This window comes from Cetorhinus maximus, chromosome 19 (assembly GCF_964194155.1).
Source record: "Cetorhinus maximus chromosome 19, sCetMax3.hap1.1, whole genome shotgun sequence".
In the NCBI taxonomy this organism is placed as follows: Eukaryota; Metazoa; Chordata; class Chondrichthyes; order Lamniformes; family Cetorhinidae; genus Cetorhinus; species Cetorhinus maximus.
In genome coordinates this window covers 92345338-92365293 of record NC_135897.1, presented here as the reverse complement: position 1 = coordinate 92365293, position 19956 = coordinate 92345338, and the positions used below count along the sequence as shown (strand labels likewise).

General features: G+C 49.2%; 1 protein-coding gene across 1 annotated transcript in view; it reads left to right on the top strand.

Annotated features, from left to right (window-relative positions):
- The first annotated feature begins 11331 nt into the window (after window positions 1–11331).
- The window catches only part of fndc3ba (fibronectin type III domain containing 3Ba), a 285397-nt gene continuing 276772 nt past the window's right edge, over window positions 11332–19956 (top strand). Inside the window, exon 1 of the mRNA XM_078564466.1 lies at window positions 11332–11692. Coding sequence (XP_078420592.1) covers window positions 11582–11692 — 111 coding nt within the window. The 5' untranslated portion in view covers window positions 11332–11581. The remainder of the gene's footprint in view (window positions 11693–19956) is intronic.

Below are 19956 nucleotides of genomic sequence, written 5' to 3'. Positions count from 1 at the left end.
TTCAGCTGGCCGATAGAGTTACCCTCTCGTTGTGGGACTGGAGCCTCATCCAGTCAATGGGCACCAGTTGACCTGTCATTAAACACACCCCCACTGCCCCAGCACTCCCCTGAGAAGTCATGCCAGAGGAGATTTTGTTCAAGATTAAATGTGTTTGTAGGCTGGGAAAGGTTTGTAAAAGATTCATTCTTAAGCTTGCTGCTGTTGAACATTATTATTCAGAATTTATGAGACACGGGGACTTGCCGCTGGCCTTTCTAAGTTATGTTAAAATGCAGACTGTGTGAAGGGCTGCCCTCCAGGTAGGAGCTCAAATCCAACAGCCTCCTCACCGCTTACAACTGCTGCTCTGAATTTTATACCATGGGTCCCAATCTAACTGTGAATTAAAGGGCGTCTTAATTAGGTGAACAGCTTTGAGATGTAAATGAAGCCGTCAGTCAAAGCCCATGACATTTCGGTCCTATAGCAATTACCCTTTCACCATTCTGCTCCCGGGGAATATGATTTATGGATCGTGATATTCACAGATACACTCTCGATTAGCATTTGTGAAAATTATAGTAAAAGGTCATGTGTGTCTTCTTTGTGCTTTTATCTTTTGACAAGTTAACTTGCGGTTATGGGGTTACACAGTCGATGTCAAATTCAGCAGCGCAAATTTTTAGTTCCTGCACTCAAGGCAACTGTGGTAATTGTCGGCACTGCACCCCCAGTCTCACCCTCCCCAAACCCGTCACTGCACCCCCAGCCTCACCCTCCCCAAAACCGTCACTGCACCCCCAGTCTCACCCTCCCCAAAACCGTCACTGCACCCCCAGTCTCACCCTCCCCAAAACAGTCACTGCACCCCCAGTCTCACCCTCCCCAAAACAGTCACTGCACCCCCTGTCTCACCCTCCCCAAAACAGTCACTGCACCCCCAGTCTCACCCTCCCCCAAACCCGTCACTGCACCCCCAGTCTCACCCTCCCCAAAACCGTCACTGCACCCCCAGTCTCACCCTCCCCAAAACCGTCACTGCACCCCCAGTCTCACCCTCTCCAAAACCCGTCACTGCACCCCCAGTCTCACCCTCCCCAAACCCGTCACTGCACCCCCAGTCTCACCCTCCCCCAAACCCGTCACTGCACCCCCAGTCTCACCCTCCCCAAAACCGTCACTGCACCCCCAGTCTCACCCTCCCCAAAACCCATCACTGCACCCCCAGTCTCACCCTCTCCAAACCCATCACTGCACCCCCAGTCTCACCCTCCCCAAACTCGTCACTGCACCCCCAGTCTCACCCTCCCCAAAACCCGTCACTGCACCCTCAGTCTCACCCTCCCCAAAACCCATCACTGCACCCCCAGTCTCACCCTCCCCAAACCCCTCACTGCACCCCCAGTCTCACCCTCCCCCAAACCCGTCACTGCACCCCCAGTCTCACCCTCCCCCAAACCCGTCACTGCACCCCCAGTCTCACCCTCCCCAAAACCGTCACTGCACCCCCAGTCTCACCCTCCCCCAAAACTGTCACTGCACCCCCAGTCTCACCCTCCCCAAAACCCGTCACTGCACCCCCAGTCTCACCCTCCCCAAAACCGTCACTGCACCCCCAGTCTCACCCTCCCCAAAACCGTCACTGCACCCCCAGTCTCACCCTCCCCAAAACCGTCACTGCCTCAGTAAGTTCCAAAGCACTTTACAAAGTGAATTAAAGAGGCTCAACACCATCGAGCACAAAGCAACCCTCTTGATTGGCACCCCATCCACCACCTTAAACGTTCACAGTAAGAATTGATTAAAATTCAATTAAAAAAAGCACTATTTTGCCTCCAATTTTCTCCAGGATGTAATTGTTTTTTGTTCGTATCTTTGTGCTTTGATGTGGCGCGGTGGGCCACGATCAAGGACAAAGCAAACCAGCTTGATCCACACTCTGCTCACTAACTGAAACATACACTCCCTCCACCCCCCGATGCACAGTGACAGCAGCTCACCAAGGCTCCTCTGACACCTTCCAAACCTGCGATCGCTATCACCTAGAAGGAACAAGGGCAGCAGACACATGGGAACACCACCACCTGGAAGTCCCCCTCCAAGCCACTCACCACCCTGACTTGGAAATATATCGGCCGTTCCTTCACTGTCGCTGGGTCAAAATCCTGGAACTCCCTCCCTAACAGCACTGTGGGTGTACCTACACCACATGGACTGCAGCGGTTCCAGAAGGCAGCTCACCATCACCATCTAGTAGAGGGTTGTGCAATAAATGCTGGCCTAGCCAGTGACACCCACATCCCTTGAACGGATAAAAGTACTTTTGAATTATAGTCACTTTTTAAGTGGGAAGTGTAGAATCATACAACACGACTGGAAGCCACTTTGCCCCTCATTCCCGCTCTTTGAAAGTATCCAATTGGTCCCAATCCCCATTCTCCCAGAGCAAAATTGTTCCTTTCACATATTTACCGACTTCCACCATCCTTTCAGGCAGTGCATTAGACAGAGGATAAAAACTCGCTGAGTAAAACGAAAACGCTTTGCTCAGAGCCTTGCGGCAGCCAATTTGTGCACAGCAAGCCCCCAAAATACAGCGACGAGGTAATGACCAGATAATCTCTTCTCCTGCGATTGTCTGTTGAAGGACTAACATCGGGCAGGACACCAGGGGGAACTCCTCTGCTCTTCTTTGACCCAGTGACCAAGGAATCGGTTAAAACTTCTTGCTCAAAGCCAGGCTCCGTCAAACAAAAGAAGCGGGGCAACCTGTGGCACTGCACACCTGTGTTCAGAAGGCTACAAAGCCTGTAAAAAGGGTCGGACGATATCAGTGAGGGAGCGGGATCTGCTTGTCTCCGGGACAGGCACATTGAAGAGCTACCCAGCAGTAAAAGGACCTGTTCTGCCGACAAAGAAGGCGGCTGCCTGGTTGCAAACGAACATGGAGGAACTGAGATCTGTTTGGGCTGCTGTAGCGAGTTGCCTGTGTTGTGAGCACAAGAGGATCATTGACTGATTGTTGCCGAGTTGAAGATGTGTCATCTAAGTTTGGGAGCGGGTGGGGGAAGGGGCTGTGGGGGTCGGGGGTAGGGGGTGTGGGTGAACACGGGCTTATTCATATCCCTGAAGTCTTAAATGATTAGAGGGCTCTATTTAAAGTCCTTTGTGAGGGAATCTCACTGAGTCGCTGGTTAATTTGTAGCATGCTGGGGGTTTTGACTGACCTCTCCATGGTCTACACCTCCCTCCCCCCCCTATTCCCCCCCATCACCGACACCCCCCCCCCCTCCTCCCCCCCCCCACCAACTCCCCCCTACTCCCAGACTCACTCACCATGAACCATCCTCTCAATAAGAGAGGCCAGACTGCGATTATGCCCTGTGGTTGTCATGGTGACGCTGAGACAGTAAGATAAAGCTGATAGCTGTTGCTGTGGTTACAGGTGGGGGACTTGCGAGCAAGAGTTTGATGTCAGGAGTGTTTATGTGTGTTGTAATCTCTCCTTCCCTCCCCACCCACCACCACCCCCCCCACCCCCCAACTCTCAACACCCCACACCCCCCTACCCCCAACCCCTCGCTTTGACAGAGTGAACGGCCAGATACCTATGATGGGGGAGGGGAACATAGGAAATAGGAGCAGGAGTAGGCCATTCGGCCCCTCAAGCCTGCTAAAGACGGGGGCTTCCACATGTGAACTTTCTATTGTCCCAACAGAAGGTCATTGATAAATGGTGTGACCTTTCGTTGTCTCCTTTCTGCTGCTCCCTTGGTGTCCACCTTTCACCCTGTCTGATACACTTTTGTGGCCATTATCCTGCTATATTAGCGCGGGTCAGAGAGGCTTCATCTTGAGGGCTAGATGGGTTCGGTGTCCGATGTGGCTCAGTGGATAGCACCCTCTGACCTCTTGAGTCAGATGGTTGTGGGTCAAGCCCCGCTTAAAATAATCAGCATAAAAGGAGGCCATTCAGCCCATCAAATCCGCTTCGGTATTTCCAAAGAGTGTTCCAAATGGTCCCACTCTCATCACATCGTGGCAATTTCTTTCTCCGTCAAGTATCTGTCCAATTTCATTTTGAAAGCTGCCAATGAACCTGCTTCCACTTGCCCCATCAGACAGTGCATTCCATATCCTAACCACTCACGGCATAGAAGTGTGATTCCTTATGTCACCCCGGGTCCTTCACCCCATCACCATAAATCTGTGCCCTCTGGTTATTAAGTTCAGCAGATAATCCACAGAGTAGTACAATAAGGGAGTGCTGCACTGTCAGAGGTACCTTTTTTCAGATGAGACGTTAAACTGATGGTCTGCTGGGGTGGGATGTAAAAGATCCCATGGCTGTTATCCTGAGGGAGAGAAAGGAAGCTCTCCACTGTGACCTGGCCAATATTTATCTCTCAATCAACATCACTTTATGAAAAAAAGCAGATAATCTGATCATTTGTCTCATTGCTCTTTTTCGGGAGCTAGCTGTGAATAACTTGGCTGCCACTTTTCTCGACAGCACAATAAAAATGTACTTCATTGCCTGGGGGACGTTCTGAGACCAGGACAGGCGCTATTTAAATGGTTTCTCTCTGGCGGTATAAAAGTTTCAATCACATTTGCCATTAATTTGAGTATGTTTCTAGTTGCTGGTGGTATCACCTCCCTACGGTCTGATTTAGAGTTCATCCACCAATGAGGTTAAAATCAGGCTGGAACCAAATCTTCAGGCCCACAAGATTCAAACAAGCTGAAGCAACGAGTGGGATATCCAAGCACCAATAGGATTGAGGGGTCTGGGGTTTTGATGGACTGATTGCCTGGACTTGAGAGATTCACAAACTGGCCAAGACAGTGTGGGAGTGAAACTGGTCTTGTTGGGTGCCCCAGGATAGTGCAGACTGGGTGGTAGAGAAAAGCTGAGCATGTAGACTGGGCTGCTGATGTACTATCTCCGGTTTTGTGCTTACCCCCTTCCCCCACCCCACTGAAGATCAGTCTCACCCACCCCCCCCGCCCAAGTTAAAGCACAGTCCAGTGTCATACTGAGGTACACAGTTGACAGACTGATTCCCAGCGTGTGCTGTGTTGGTTGGTCTCTGGGAGGTGTGGTAGTCAATGTGAGACTCATGGTTTCAACCCCCACCTGCCAACTCCTGATCACTGTCCTCTCTGGTGAAACCCTCCTCCGTGCCTTTGTTACCTCCAGGCTCACCTATCCTGACGTTGTCCTGCCCGGCTACCCACACTCTACCCTCCATTCACTTCAACTCATCCAAAACTCTGCTACCTGTATCCTAACTCACACAAAGTCCTTTTCAGCCATTACCCCTCAGCTCACTAGTCAACACTGGCCCCAGTATTAGAAAAGCCTCAATTTTAAAATTCTCATCCTTGTGTTCAGAATTCTGTGGCTTTTCCCCTCCCCGGTCTGTAATCGCCTCCAGCTCTGGAATTACTTGAGATCTCTGCACTCTTCTAATCCTCCTCCTCTTCTCTTGCACATTCCTGATTTCCATCTCTCCACCATTGGTGGCCATGCCTTAAGCTGCATTGACCCTAAGTTCTGGAATTCCCTCTTTAAACCCCTTTCCCTCTCTACCTCTCTCTTGTCCCCTTTAAGATGTGCCTGAAAATCTAGCACTTTGACCAAGGTATTGAGGGAAGGCGACGGCGTAGTGGTATTGTTGCTGGACTAGTAATCCAGAGACCCAGGGTAATGCTCTGGGGACCCAGCCTCGAATTCTGCGGAGACGGAATTTGACTTCAACAAACATCTGGAATTAAATCTAATGATGACCATGGTTGTGGGTCAAGCCCCACTTAAAGTAGTACAGCATAAAAGGAGGCCATTCAGCCCATCAAATTGTCGATTGTCATAAAAACCCAACTGGTTCACCAGAGAAGGAAATCTGTTATCCTTACCTGGTCTGACCTACATGTAACTCCAGACACACAGCAATGTGGTTGACTCTTAAATGCCCTCTGAAATGGCCTAGCAAACCGCCAAACCACTCAAAAGTCTCAGAAAAGGAACGAAACCGGATGGACCGCCCGGTCCTGGGTCCACCTGACCTAGGCACCGGAAACGACAACGGCAAACTCAGCCCTGTCGACCCTGAAAAGTGCTCCCTACTAACATCTGGGGCTAGTGGGAGAGCTGTCTCACAGACTGGTCAAGCAATAGCTGGATGGAATCATATCTTACAAATAATGTCCCAGACACCACCGTCACCATCACTGGATGGTACAGTGGTATACAGTCGGGAGGGACTCTGGACCCCATGAAGTCTCATGGTATCAGGTCAAACATGGGCAAGGAAACCTCCTGCTGATTACCACATGCCACCCTCCCTCAGCTGATGAATCAGTGCTCCTCCATGTTGAACGCCACTTGGAGGAAGCACTGAGGGTGGTAAGGGTGCAGAATGTTCTCTGGGTCGAGGTCTTCAATGTCCATCACCAAGAGTGGCTCAATAGCACCTTTACTGACCGAGCTGGCCGAGTCCTAAAGGACATAGCTGCTAGGGTCTGCAGCAGGTGGTGAGGGAACCAACAAGAGGGGAAAACATACATGACCTCATCCTCACCAACCTGCCTGCCGCAGATGCATCTGTCCATGACAGTATCGGTAGGAGTGACCACCGCACAGTCATTGTGGAGACGAAGTCCCGCCTTCACAATGAAGATATCCTTCATCTTATTGTGTGGCACTAACACTGTGCTAAATGGGTTAGATTTCAAACAGGTCTGGCAACTCAAGACTGGGCATCCATGAGGTACAGTGGGCCATCAGCAGCAGCAGAATTGAACTCAACCACAATCTGTAACCTCATGGCCCAGCATATCCCCCACTCCACCATTACCATCAAACCAGGGGATCAACCCTGGTTCAATGAAGAGTGCAGGAGGGCATGCCAGGAGCAGCACCAGGCATACCTAAAAATGAGGTGTCAACCTGGTGAAACTATAACACAGGACTACATGTGTGCCAAACAGCATAAACACCAAGTGATAGACAGAGCTAAGCGATCCCACAGCTAATGGATCAGATCTAAGCTGCAGTCCTGCCACACCCAGTCGTGAATGGTGGTGGACAATTAAACAACTCACTGGAGAAGGAGGCTCCACAAATATCCCCATCCTCAGTGATGGAGGAGCCCAGCACATCAGTGCAAAAGATAAGGCTGAAGCATTTGCTACAATCTTCAGCCAGAGGTGCCAAGGGTTATCATCCATCTCGGCCTCCTCCAGAGGTCCCCAGCATCCCAGATGCCAGTCTTCAACCAATTCGATTCACTCCACGTGATATCAAGAAATGGCTGAAGGCACTGGATACTGCAAAGGCTATGGGCCCTGACAATATTCTTGCAATAATACTGAAGACTTGTGCTCCAGAACTTGCTGCGCCCCTAGCCAAGCTGTTCCAGTATAGCTACAACACTGGCATCTACCCGGCTATGTGGAAATTTCCCAGCTATATCCTGTACACAAAAAGCAGGACAAATCCAACCTGGTCAATTACCGCCCCATCAGTCTACTCTCAATCATAAAGTAATGGAAGGGGTCATCAACACTGCTATCAAGCGGTACTTGCTTAGCAATAACCTGCTCACTGATGCCCAGTTTGAGTTCCGCCAAGGCCACACAGCTCCTGACCTCATTACAGCCTTGGTTCAAACATGGACAAAAGAGCTGAACTCCCGAGGTGAGGTGAGAATGACTGCCCTTGACATCAAAGCCGTATTTGACCGAGTGTGGCATCAAGGAGCCTGAGCAAAACTGGAGTCAATGGGAATCAGGGAGAAAACTCTCCGCTGGTTGGAGTCACACCTAGCACAAAGGATTGTGGTTGTTGGAGGTCAGTCATCTCAGCTCCAGGACATCACTGCAGGAGTTCCTCAGGGTAGTGTCCTCAGCCCAACCATCCTCAGCTGTTTCATCAATGACCTTCCTTCCATCATAAGGTCAGAAGTGGGAATGTTCACTGATGATTGCACAATGTTCAGCACCATTCGCGACTCCTCAGAAACTGAAGCAGTTCATGTCCAAATGCAGCAAGACCTGGACAATATCCAGGCTTGGGCTGACAAGTGGCAAGTAACATTCACGCTACGCAAAGGTCAGATAATCCCCGTCTCCAACAGGAGAGAATCTAATCATTACTGCTTGACGATCAATGACATTACCATCACTGAATCCCCCACTATCATCATCCGCGGGGTTACCATTGCCCAGAAACTGAACTGGACTAGCCACATAAATACTGTGGCTACAAAAGCAGGTCAGGGGCTAGGAATCCTGCGGCGAGTAACTCACCTCCTGACTCCCAAAGCTTGTCCACCATCTACAAGGCACAAGTCAGGAGTGTGATGGAATACCCCCCACTTGCCTGGATGAGTGCAGCTCCCACAACACTGAAGAAGCTTGACACTGTCCAGGACAAAGCAGCCCACTTTATTGGCACCACATCCACAAACATTCACTCCCTCCACCACTGACGCACATTAACAGCAGTGTGTACCATCTACAAGATGCACTTTAGGAATTCACCAAGGCTCCTTTGACAGCACTTTCCAAACCCACGTGCACTGCCATCTAGAAGGACAAGGGCAGCAGATAGATGGGAACACCACCACCCGGAAGTTCCCCTCCAAGTCACTCACCATCCTGACTTGGAATTATATCGGCCGTTCCTTCACTGTCGCTGGGTCAAAATCCTGGAACTCCCTCCCTAACAGCACTGTGGATGTACCTACACCACAGGGACTGCAGCGGTTCGTGAAGGCAGCTCACCACCACCTTCTCAAGGGCAATTAGGGATGGGCAATAAATGCTGGCCCAGCCAGCGACGCCCACATCCTGTGAATGAATTTTAAAAAGTTGGTGCTAATGTTTTATTTTTGGATCAGATGTTAATCCAAGTCTGTTCTATTTGGTAGACATGAAGCTCTCATGACACTATAACAATGAAGAGCAGGGGAGCTTTCCCCAGCGTCTTGGCCAATATTTATCTCTCAATCAATATCGCAGAAACAGCTTACCTGGTCATTAACATTGCATTTTTGGGGGATCTTGCTGTGTGCCAATTGCCTGTCACGTTTCCTATCTCAAAAGTACTTCATCGGCTATAAAGTGCTGTAGGATACTTGGTGATTGAGAAAGGCGCTATATAAATGCAAGCCTTTTGTTTCTTTTCTTTGTGGCTCAGTGTCAAACCCTTGTTTGATAGTGCGCCAATGAAGAGCCTTGGGACATTTTACTAGAGTAAAGCTGCAATAGATACAGCTTTCTATAGATATAGCTCTTGGGATGAAAGGGATCAAAGGATATGGGGAGAAAGTGGGAGCAGGCTATTGAGTTGGATGATCAGCCATGATCATAATGAATGGCAGAGCAGGCTCGAAGGGCCGAATGGCCTACTCCTGCTCCTAGTTTCTATGTTTCTATAAATGTATGTTGTTGTTGTTGGTAGGTGTGCATTGATGGCTTATTATTAGCTATCCTTCACTAGCAGGGATAAATGTGTCCCATGAGTCCGAAGTTTGGCTAATTCGGCCAGTTCGGGACCTGCAGGCGTTGTGGCACTTACCGCATTTCTTGTCATGTGAGATGTCTCGTTGTGTGTTTTTAGTTGGATCAAGGCATGTTCTTTCTGCCGCTTTTGCTTTTCCTCTTCATTTTGTCGACTTTGGCGAGGGCTTACACAGGCACATTGGATTTCCAACCATCCTGTCGCTAACTCAGGATGGTGGGGGATGGGGCATGGGCGGGTGGGGGATGGGGCATGGGCGGGTGGGCGGGGAACCTCTCAGCTGCAGTCCCCGGGTGGGACAGCCTCCTCTGTGTGAATGGCTGGAGGTTCCCCATGATGCCCTGGGTGGAGAATTGTCCAGTGGCAGAAAGCCTTCAGTGTGGGAGATCCTAACGCAATGGAGCCCCATGTCAGTAAGATGCTGGCCCCTCGCAATGTTGATGAGAGGAAGAGTCATCGCAAAGTGCAACCATTGAGCATCCTCTTCCCATCCCCCATTAACTCAAAGTCAATGTGCCGTAAATAACCATTGTTAAATCCCTCAGTCAAGACTGTCTTGTGCATCCTCTTAGACATGGGTCAATTTAGTTGAACAACATGGAACAGTTTATTGGCTGAGCTTTAGCCTGGAATATTAATGGTCCCAGTGACTCTTTGAAGTCTTTTCCTGAGCTCATTGTTATCAGGGAGAGACCCAAACTTTGTCAAGTGCAGATTTTTCCAATTTAAATTTGGCAATCCTGAGGAGAACCTTGGAAATATCGGATAAAGGGAGTGAGGTCAGCCCCGAAAGGCAGGGCCTCCCTCACAGCTCGAACTCTCCAGATCGGTCTAAAAAGTCCCCTGTCAATTGGTCACTTTTGCATCGCTCGTGATTTATGTCATGCTTGCACGTTGCTAACACAATGCAAGAGGGAGCTCTCTGGGGAGCAAAGCACATTTATTGAGTTGCACAGTTCAGGGGGTGGCCATTCGGGCCATCCTGTCTGCGCTGTCTCTTTGAAAAACCTATCCAGATAATCCCATCCGCTGTCCTTTCCCCATAATCGTGCACATTTTTCCCCCTCTAAAAGGGAATTGGATAAATGCTTGTAGTTACTATTAAATCTGCTGCTGTCACTGGCCTTTCAGGCAGCTCATTCCAGATCTGAGCAACTCTCTGTGTAAAAATCGTTCTATCTTCCCCCGGCTAGTCTTACTAATGACCTTAAATCTGTGTCTTCTGGTTACTGACCCTCCTGCCACTGGAAACAGCTTTTTTCTATTTGCTCCATAAACCCCAGTCCCGCCTCTTAATTTTGAATATCTCAATTAGAACATTGCAGTCTGGACACGTTTCTTTCCTTTGTTCTTGGCATGTTCTCTATTGAATCAGCTACTTATTACCACATTGGGAAAGGTGGTTAGTTGGACAGAAGCTGCTGTTCCGTTCGCTTTCCTTTCTGCCTCAACTCTCTTGGGTACTTCTTGCTGGCATTTCCTACCGTCAAGGCTCAGTTCTCATCGTCAGAGGTTGACGCTCCCTGCGTCAGTACTGACGGAGTGCTGCACTGTCAAGAGGTGCCATCTTACGTTTAAGCCAATAAACCAAGGTCCCTATCATGCCCTCTCAGGTGGACATAAAAGATCCCCTGGAATTATCCATGCCCTGGCCAGTATCTATCCCTCAACATCACCCAAACAGATGAACTGGTCATTAACACGGTGTTGTTTGTGGAAGGTAACTGTGCAAAAAAACTGGCTGCCACATTTTTGCTCATTACAACAGTGACTTTCCTTCAAGGAGTGTTGCTTGTAAATTGCTTCGGGACACCCTGAGGGTGTGAAAGACAATAGAAATGTAGATCTGCTCGTTCTTTGATTTTGGGATCTTACTGTGCAGGAAAAGCTACCAGCCTGTGATAGCAGTGGCTGCGTTCCGGGAGTCATTTCTTTTATTGTGCATGGAGTATTTCTGGACCAATTCAAGAGAACTGTGATAAGATGCTATTAATAAAACCAAGTCCCTCTTAATTTAACTTCTATTGTGTCATTTCTTTGCAGGAAGGCAGTAAGCAGAGGATTCCATGAATGTATGTCACAATGATGATGACAGACCAGATTCCCTTGGAACTGCCGCCTTTACTCAACGGAGAACTCCCCATGATGCCTCACTTGGTCAATGGTGATGGTTCACAACAGGTGAGTAATGTGACTGATTGGGAAGGAGGAAACTTTTTTTCATTTATTCATTTACAAGATGTGGGCTTTGCTGGCTGGGCCAGCATTTATTGTCCATCCCTAATTGCCCTTGAGAAAGTGGTGGTGAGCTGCCTTCTTGAACCGCTGCAGTCCATGTGGTGTAGGTACACCCACAGTGCTGTTAGGAAGGGAGTTCCTGGATTTTGACCCAGTGACAGTGAAGGAATGGCGATATATTTCCAAGTCAGGATGGTGAGTGGCTTGGAGGGGAACTTGCAGGTGGTGGTGTTCCCACATGTCTATTGCCCTTGTCCTTCTAGATGGTAGTGGTCGTGGTTTGGAAGATGCTGTCTAAAGACCCTTGGTGAGTTTCTGCACTGCATCCTGTAGATGTTAACACTACTACTACTGTGTGTCGGTGGTGGAGGGAGTGAATGTTTGTGGATGTGGTCCCCATCAAGTGGGCTGCTTTGTCCTGGGCAGTGTCAAGTTTCTTGAGTGTTGTGGAGCTGTACTCATCTGGGCAAGTGGGGAGTATTCCATCACACTCCTGACTTGTGCCTTGTAGATGGTGGACAGGCTTTGGGAAGTCAGGAGGTGAGTTACTCATTGCAGAATTCTCAGCCTCTGACCTGACCTTGTAGCCACAGTATTTATATGGCTAGTCCAGTTCAGTTTCTGGTCAGTGGTCACCCCCAGGATGTTGATAGTGGGGGATTCAGCGATGGTAATGCCATTGAATGTCAAGGGGAGCTGTTGGATTCTCTCTTGTTGGAGATGGTCATTGCCTGGCACTTGTGTGGCACAAATGTTACTTGCCACTTCTCAGCCCAAGTCTGAATGTTGTCCAGGTCTTGCTGCATTTGGACATGGACTGCTTCAGTATCTGAGGAGACACGAATGGTGCTGAACATTGTGCAATCATCAGCGAACATCCACACTCCTGACCTTATGATGGAAGGAAGGTCATTGATGAAGCAGCTGAAGATGGTTGGGCCGAGGACACTACCCTGAGGAACTCCTGCAGTGATGTCTTGGGACTGAGATGATTGACCCCCAACAATCACAACCATCTTCCTTTATGTTAGATGTGTAGATGTGTTTCCAAAAACAGAATCACAGAATTGCTACAGCACAGAAGGAGGCCATTCGGCTTCTTATGTCTGCACTGGCTCTCCTAATGAGCATTTCACCTCGTGCCATTGCTCTGCCTTCTCCCTGTAACCCTGATGATTGCTTCTTTTCAAATAATCATCTAATTCCCTCTTTAATGTCTCGAATGAACCTGCCTCCACCACTGTCAGGCAGTCCACCCCAGACCCTAACCATTCACTGTGTGAAAAAGTTCTTTCTCATATCACTTTTGCTTCTTTTACTAATTACCTTAAATTTGTGCCCACTGGTTCTCCATCCCTCTGCCAATTGGAACAGTTTCTCCCTGTCTATTCTGTCCAGGTCCCTCATGATTTGGAATACTTCCATCGAATCTCCTTTCAGCCTTCTCTTCAAGCAAAGGAGTCCCAAATTCTCCAATCTGTCTTCATAACTGAAGTTCCTCATCCCTCGAATGCTTCTTATAAACCTCTTCTGCACTCTTTCCAATGTGTTCACATTCTTCCTAAAGTGCGGTGCTCAGAACTGGATGCAGTGCTCCAGCTGAGGTCTAACTAGTGTCTTACACAAGCTCAACACAACCTCCTTACTCTTGTACTCTATGCTCCAATTAATAAATCCTAGGAAACTGTATGCTTTACTAACCACTCTCTCAACCTGTCCTGCCACCTTCAATGACATATACAGCCAGGTCCCTCTGCTCCTACACCCGCCTTAGAGTTTTACCCTTTATTTTATATTGTCTTTCTTCCTAAAAAAATGTATCGCCTCATGTTTCTCTGCAATGAACTTAATCTGTCACTCCTCCGTGCATCCCATCAACTTGTCAGTCTTTTTGAAGTTCTGCACCATCCTCCTCACAGTTCATGCTTCCAAGTTTTATATCGTCCACAAATTTTGAAACTGTTCCCTATACACCAAGGTCTAGATCTTTAACGTATATCAGTGAAAGCAAAGGTTCCAATACCGACCTCTGGGGAACTCCACTACAAGCCTTCCTCCAGGCTGAAAAATATCCATTCACCATTACTCTCTGTCTCCTGTCACTCAGCTAATTTTCCATCCGTGTTATTACTGTCCTATTTATTCCATGAGCTATAACTTTTCTCTCTTTTGTGTGGCATTGTATCAAATTTTTTTTGGAAGTGGAGAGTTTTCCCTCTGATCCCTATTAGCTCCAGTTTTGCTAGGGCTCCTTGATGCCACACTCGGTCAAATGCTGCCTTGATGTCAAGGGCAGTCACGCTCACCTCACCTCGGGAGTTCAGCACTTTTGTCCATGTTTGAACCAAGGCTGTAATGAGGTCAGGAGCTGAGTGACCCTGGTGGAACTCAAACTGAGTGTCAGTGAGCAGGTTATTTCTGGGTAAGTGCTGCTCGATAGCACTCTCCGCAGCCCCTTCCATTACTTTACTGATGATCGAGAGTAGACTGAGGGAGCAGTAATTGGCTGAGTTGGATTTGTCCTGCTTTTTGTGGACAGGACATACCTGGGCAATTTTCCACATTGCTGGGTAGATGCCAGTGTTGTAACTGTACTGGAACATCTTGGCTAGGGGTGCGGTAGGTTCTGGCGCACAAGTCTTCAGTACTATTGCCGGAATATTGTCAGGGCCCATAGCCTTTGCGGTATCCAGTGCCTTCAGCTGTTTCTTGATATCAGATGGAGTGAATCGAATTGGCTGAAGACTGGCTTCTGTGATGCTGGGGACCTCCAGGGGAGGCTGAGATGGATCATCCACTCAGCATTTCTGGCTAAAGATTGTAGCAAATGCTTCAGCCTTATCTTTTGCGCTGATGCGCTGGGCTCCCCCATCATTGGGGATGGGGATATTTGTGGAGCCTTCTCCTCTGGTTATCTGTTTAATTTTCCACCACCATTCACGACTGGATGTGGTAGGACTGCAGAGCTTAGATCTGATCCGTTGGTTGTGGAACCGTTTAGCTCTGTCTATCACTCGCTGCTTATGCTGTTTGGCACACAAGTAGTCCTGTGTTATAGCTTCACCAGGTTGACACCTCATTTTTAGGTATGCCTGGTGCTGCTCCTGGCATGCTCTCCTGCACTCTTCATTGAACTAGGGTTGATTCCCTGGCTTGATGATAATGGTAGAGTGGGGGATATGCTGGGCCATGAGGTTACAGATTGTGGTTGAGTTCAATTCTGCTGCTGTTGATGGCCCACAGCGCTTCATGGATGCCCAGTCTTGAATTGCTAGATCTGTTTGAAATCCATCCCATTTAATGTGGTGGTAGTGCCACACAACACGATGGAGGGTATCCTCAATGTGAAGGTGGGACTTCGTCTCCACAACGACTGTGCGGTGGTCACTCCTACCGATTCTGTCATGGACGATGCATCTGCAGCAAGTAGGTTGGTGAGAATGAGGTCAATTATGTTTTTCCCTCTTGTTGGTTCCGTCACCACCTGCTGCAGACCCGGTCTAGCAGCTATGTCCTTTAAGACTCGGCCAGCGGTGCTACTGAGCCACTCTTGGTGATGGACATTGAAGTCCTCCACCCAGAGTACATTCTGCATCCTTGCCATCCTCAGTTTTTCCTCTAAGTGATGTTCAACATGGAGGAGCACTGATTCATCAGCTGAGGGAGGGCGGTACGTGGTAATCAGCAGGAGGTTTCCTTGCCCATGTTTGACCTGATACCATGAGACTTCATGGAACTGGAGTCAATGCTGAGGACTCCCAGGGCAACTCCCTCCTGACTGTATACCACTGTGCAGCCACCTCCGCTGGGTCTGCCCTACCTGTGGGACAGGACATACCCGGGGACGGTGATGGTGGTGTTTGGGATATTATCTGTAAGGTATGATTCCGTGAGTATGACTATGTCAGGCTGATGCTTGACTAGTCTGTGAGACAGCTCTCCCAGTTTCGGAACCCCGGAAGTTAGCAAGGCAGACTTTGCAGGTTTGGTAGGGCTGAGTTTGCTGTTGTTGTTTCCATTGTCTAATTCAATGCTGGGTGCCGTCCAGTTCCATGCCTTTGTTGAGACTTTGTAGCGGTTTCATAAAACCGAGAGCTCGCTCGGCCATTTCAGAGGGCGGTTCAGAGTCAACCGCATTGTAGGCCAGACCAGGTAAGAATGGCAGATTTCATTCCCTAAATGGCATTAGTGCAGTGACCTTACCACTAGACCACCATCTCTCCCACTGCTGTGTGCACCCACAGTTCCTCCATTGCAGCAGTGACTAAAGCGTATTTCACTGATTGTAAAGGGCTGTGGGTTGTGATGAGGCAGCTTGCAGTTATATAGTCCTTTTCATGTATGTAAACATCCCAGGGTGATAGGTAAATGCAGGTGGCGTCTTTCTGTCAGCTTCATTCCTGAATTGCTAATCTCTCTCTGGTAACTTGTCCAACAATCCCGCGCTTTGAGTTTGACGTAGAAAGAGAGAGAGAGAGAGAAGTTTTCTATGTATTTATGTGGTATGTTATCACACGTAAATATCACGCATGTGAGAAGCCACAGTAATGCCTGGTAAATAGACGGATGGATTTGTGAGGCTGGGTAAGAGGAGGGTTTATCGCTGATTCGCTGATGGACTAATTGGTGGACAATTGGGGAGTATGTGAGACCCCCGCCTTGCCCACTGAATCATCGAATGTTTGACACCGGCTCTCTCCCAAAACCAGCAGGATGAGGGTCAGCGCTGGGTTGGGGTGGGGGCCACAATTCACGGTGGAGGCCAAGGGGTACTCGGTCCACCCGGAGGCACAGTTTGGGGCGGCTGGGGAGGACAGAATGGGAATGTCGTGTCGTGGGTGGGGGGCAGGAGAAAGGCTCAAGCTGTACTTGTGGGGCCAGGAGGACCCCAAGGAACCTTTACAAGGTTGAAGGAAAAAGCTGCATTGCTCTGGGCCTCTCCTGACTAGATTCCTGGCTTCCCCCACACGACACTGGCCAGTTCCAGGCTGTGATTGGCCTCAGTCAGGCCTTCATAGCTAAAATGGCAGCCACTCGCGTGCCATAAATATCACCAAAGCCCCACTTGACCATTGTAAAGCGGGCTTCCTCCCCCATCCCGTGAATTCACCTGAAAATGCTGGAAGAAACCGGATCGATCCTGAGAGTGACTCGACATTCCCCTCACAAGCCTCTCACCAACACCTTCCACCCCCTGGCACAGCCGACACTCTTCCTGGTGTTGGGATTAACTCATTTCGTGCTTTCCCACAGGGATTCACTTTGATCAAAAGAGGCACCCTGGTTAAATTCCCACCGCTCCTCCCCAGTTCCCCCTGCCCACCCCCCCCCCACCCCCTCCCCCCACCCCCTCCCCCCACACCCTACCCCTTTCTCCCACCAGACCCCCAGGCGTTGAGGCCAATTTTAGAGACGCAATTGTGAGAGCGACCAGACACAGAATAAATTGCCAGCAATGGACCCACAGCTACTTGCGTTTATACAGGACCTGTAACATAGTGAAATATACCGAGAGGTGTCCACAGGAGCATTATCAAACAGAATTTGACAGTGAGCCACTCGAGGGCCCTATTAAGACCGATGACCAGAAAATATGGACAAAGACGTAGATTTTAAGGAGGGCCTTAAAGGAAGAAAGCGAGGCGGAGAGGGAGGGAATTCCAGAAGTCCCAGATGTTAGGCCTCAGCAGCTGAGACCCAATAGTGGAGTGATTAAAATTGAGCAAGTTTGAAGGGCCAGAATTGGAGCATTGGAAGCGATCTCGGAGGGTTGTGGCTATGGAGGAGATGGCACAGATAGCGAGAGAGTGGGTTCTGGTGAATCCGGGTGCAATGGCCAGCCATGGCTTTAAAGACACGCTACAAGAAAGTGCGTCTCCGGTGATCGCGGGCGAGGTCGATCGTCGTTGGTTATGCTCTCTGAATCCGAAGCCCGGTTTCTACACTGGCTGCACATTGTGGGCCCCTCGGCAGTTTGTTGTTACCCCTGGTGACACTGGCAGGGTGCGAATTAGCAAAATCTTGTAGTGTCAGCCACTCACTTCAACACTCACTTCAAGAGTCTGAAGGCCGTCGGTTTAGGCCCCAATTCCAGCGACTTGAGTACAAAGAGCCAGGCTGATGCTAACAGTGTAGTACTGAGGGAGTGCTACGCTGTCGGAGGTGCCGTCTCTTGGTTGAGGCAGTAAACGGAGGCCTCTGTCTTGCCCTCTCTGGTGGATGTACAAGATCCCAGGGCCTGCTATTTTGAGGAAGAGCTGGGGAGCTCTCCCCAGTGTCCTGCCCAATACTGATCCCTCAATCAACACCACCAAAGAACGTGGACTATCTGGCCTTTGTTACATTCCCGTTTGTGGGAGCTTTCTGTGCCCAAATTGTCTGCTGCATTACAATGGTCACTATCTGTCAAAAAAAAATAAAGTGTTTAACTGCCTTAAGGGCTTTGGGAACATCCTGAGGTTATAACAGGCACTATATAAATGCAAGTCTTTTTTTTTTTGGCCTGTTCTCTTTTTTTAGAGAGAGAGAGAGAGAGAGGAGGGAGGGAGGGAGGGAGGAAGAGCAGCTTCTGATGGAGAGGCAGAGGTGGAGGAATGAAACGCCAATGTTAACAAGCTGCCAGATCTCCTAAGTGTTTCAAGCAATGATGTAGCTCCGCTGGAATTTCGCTGTGTTGCTGGCAGTGCTGATCCTGAGATATTAGCTGCGAGGGGTTGCTGTCTGTTTAAATGTCAAGTTGCTGCACCACCAGACATGCAGCAGGTTTCCATGTGCCCGCTTGTTTGAGTGCTGCGTACTTGCGGAGGTGGTTTTTCAAGTGCCTTTGGCAGGACATCTGGCAGTGTCTGTTGGAGCTTTGAACTTGGATGAAGAATAGCGGAGTGACTTCCTGAACCCCGCTCTAGCGGGAGAGGTTGGGGGGGGAGGGGGTTTGCTGACCTTAATTATTGAGAGGCTATTGGGGGGAGAGCCCAAAAACATCACTTACTGGTGTCACATCCTGCTTCACTCATCCATGAGCAAGTTAAAGTTCTCACTAAACTCTACTTTCCTTGCCTTTTTCTTAAGAGGGGCAGAGTAATTCTCCAGGGCTCCTTTATTTTTATTTATGTACCGAACCACTTTCTCCTGTACTTTGTGAAGAATTTAACTCCTTCCTGGGGTGTGCTCCCAGGGCCCATCGGCTGCTATAACTGGCTGGTCATATCGCGTACAACTTATTAACAGCTATTTTTCGACATGTAAGCCAATTCTGACCTCCCAGCAGCGAATGACACTCTTAGTGCTCACACTGAAGGTGTGCTGCACTGCCAGAGATGCTGCTTTAAGCCAAAGCCTTGCCTGTCCACCCGGGTGGATGTGAAAGATGTCTTAACAGTCACTGTTTCAAATGGAAGGATGGTGAGCTCTCTCCCCTGCTCTCTCTCCTCTGTCCTGATCAATGTTTGATGCTCAACAAACACTTAAAAACAGATTATCTGATGGTGTTCGTGGGAGCTTCCTGTGCAAATTGGACGACCATGTTTCCTACATCGTAACTGTCTAAAAATTCTTCCATTGGCTGTAAAGGACTTTGAGGCACCCTGAGGTTGTGGAAGGTGCTATAGCAATGCAAGTCGTTCACTTTCCTGGCAGAGCAGCACAGGAAGATCCCAGCAGTTTTAATGAGGCAAACATTCATCTAGTCTTTTACGGACGGGTGAATGTTAGTCTGACCACATCCTCCCCACTCAGATTTAATCATTTGTCTTAATTCCACTCACCCCCTGCCCCACACCCAACATCATCACCTTATCCCCTACCGCATTAGCTGCTGACTGGGTTAGTGTTCATGGGCACTGGACACCCTTGGTAAGTGGCTGGCATTGATGCGTGAATTTAGATAATGATCGTTGATTGGCCATTTGACTGCAAGGGGCATCACATCAGGGTCTGATCCTGGCCTCCTGGAAAACACCCACACAGCAAGATTCCTCCGACAACAAGTTGACCATGACCGGATAGCTTGTTTTAATGATGTTGTCCGAGGGACGAATTTCGGCCTCGGGACGCGAACGTTCCTCTCAAAAAGATCGGCCTTGAGATCTTTGACATCCACTTGAGAGGGGGGACAGGGCCTCAGTTTAATTTCCCATCCAAGCAACAGCACCTTCACCAGTGCAGCACTCCCTCAGGACTGCACCGAGACAGTCCGCCTGGATCTGGGG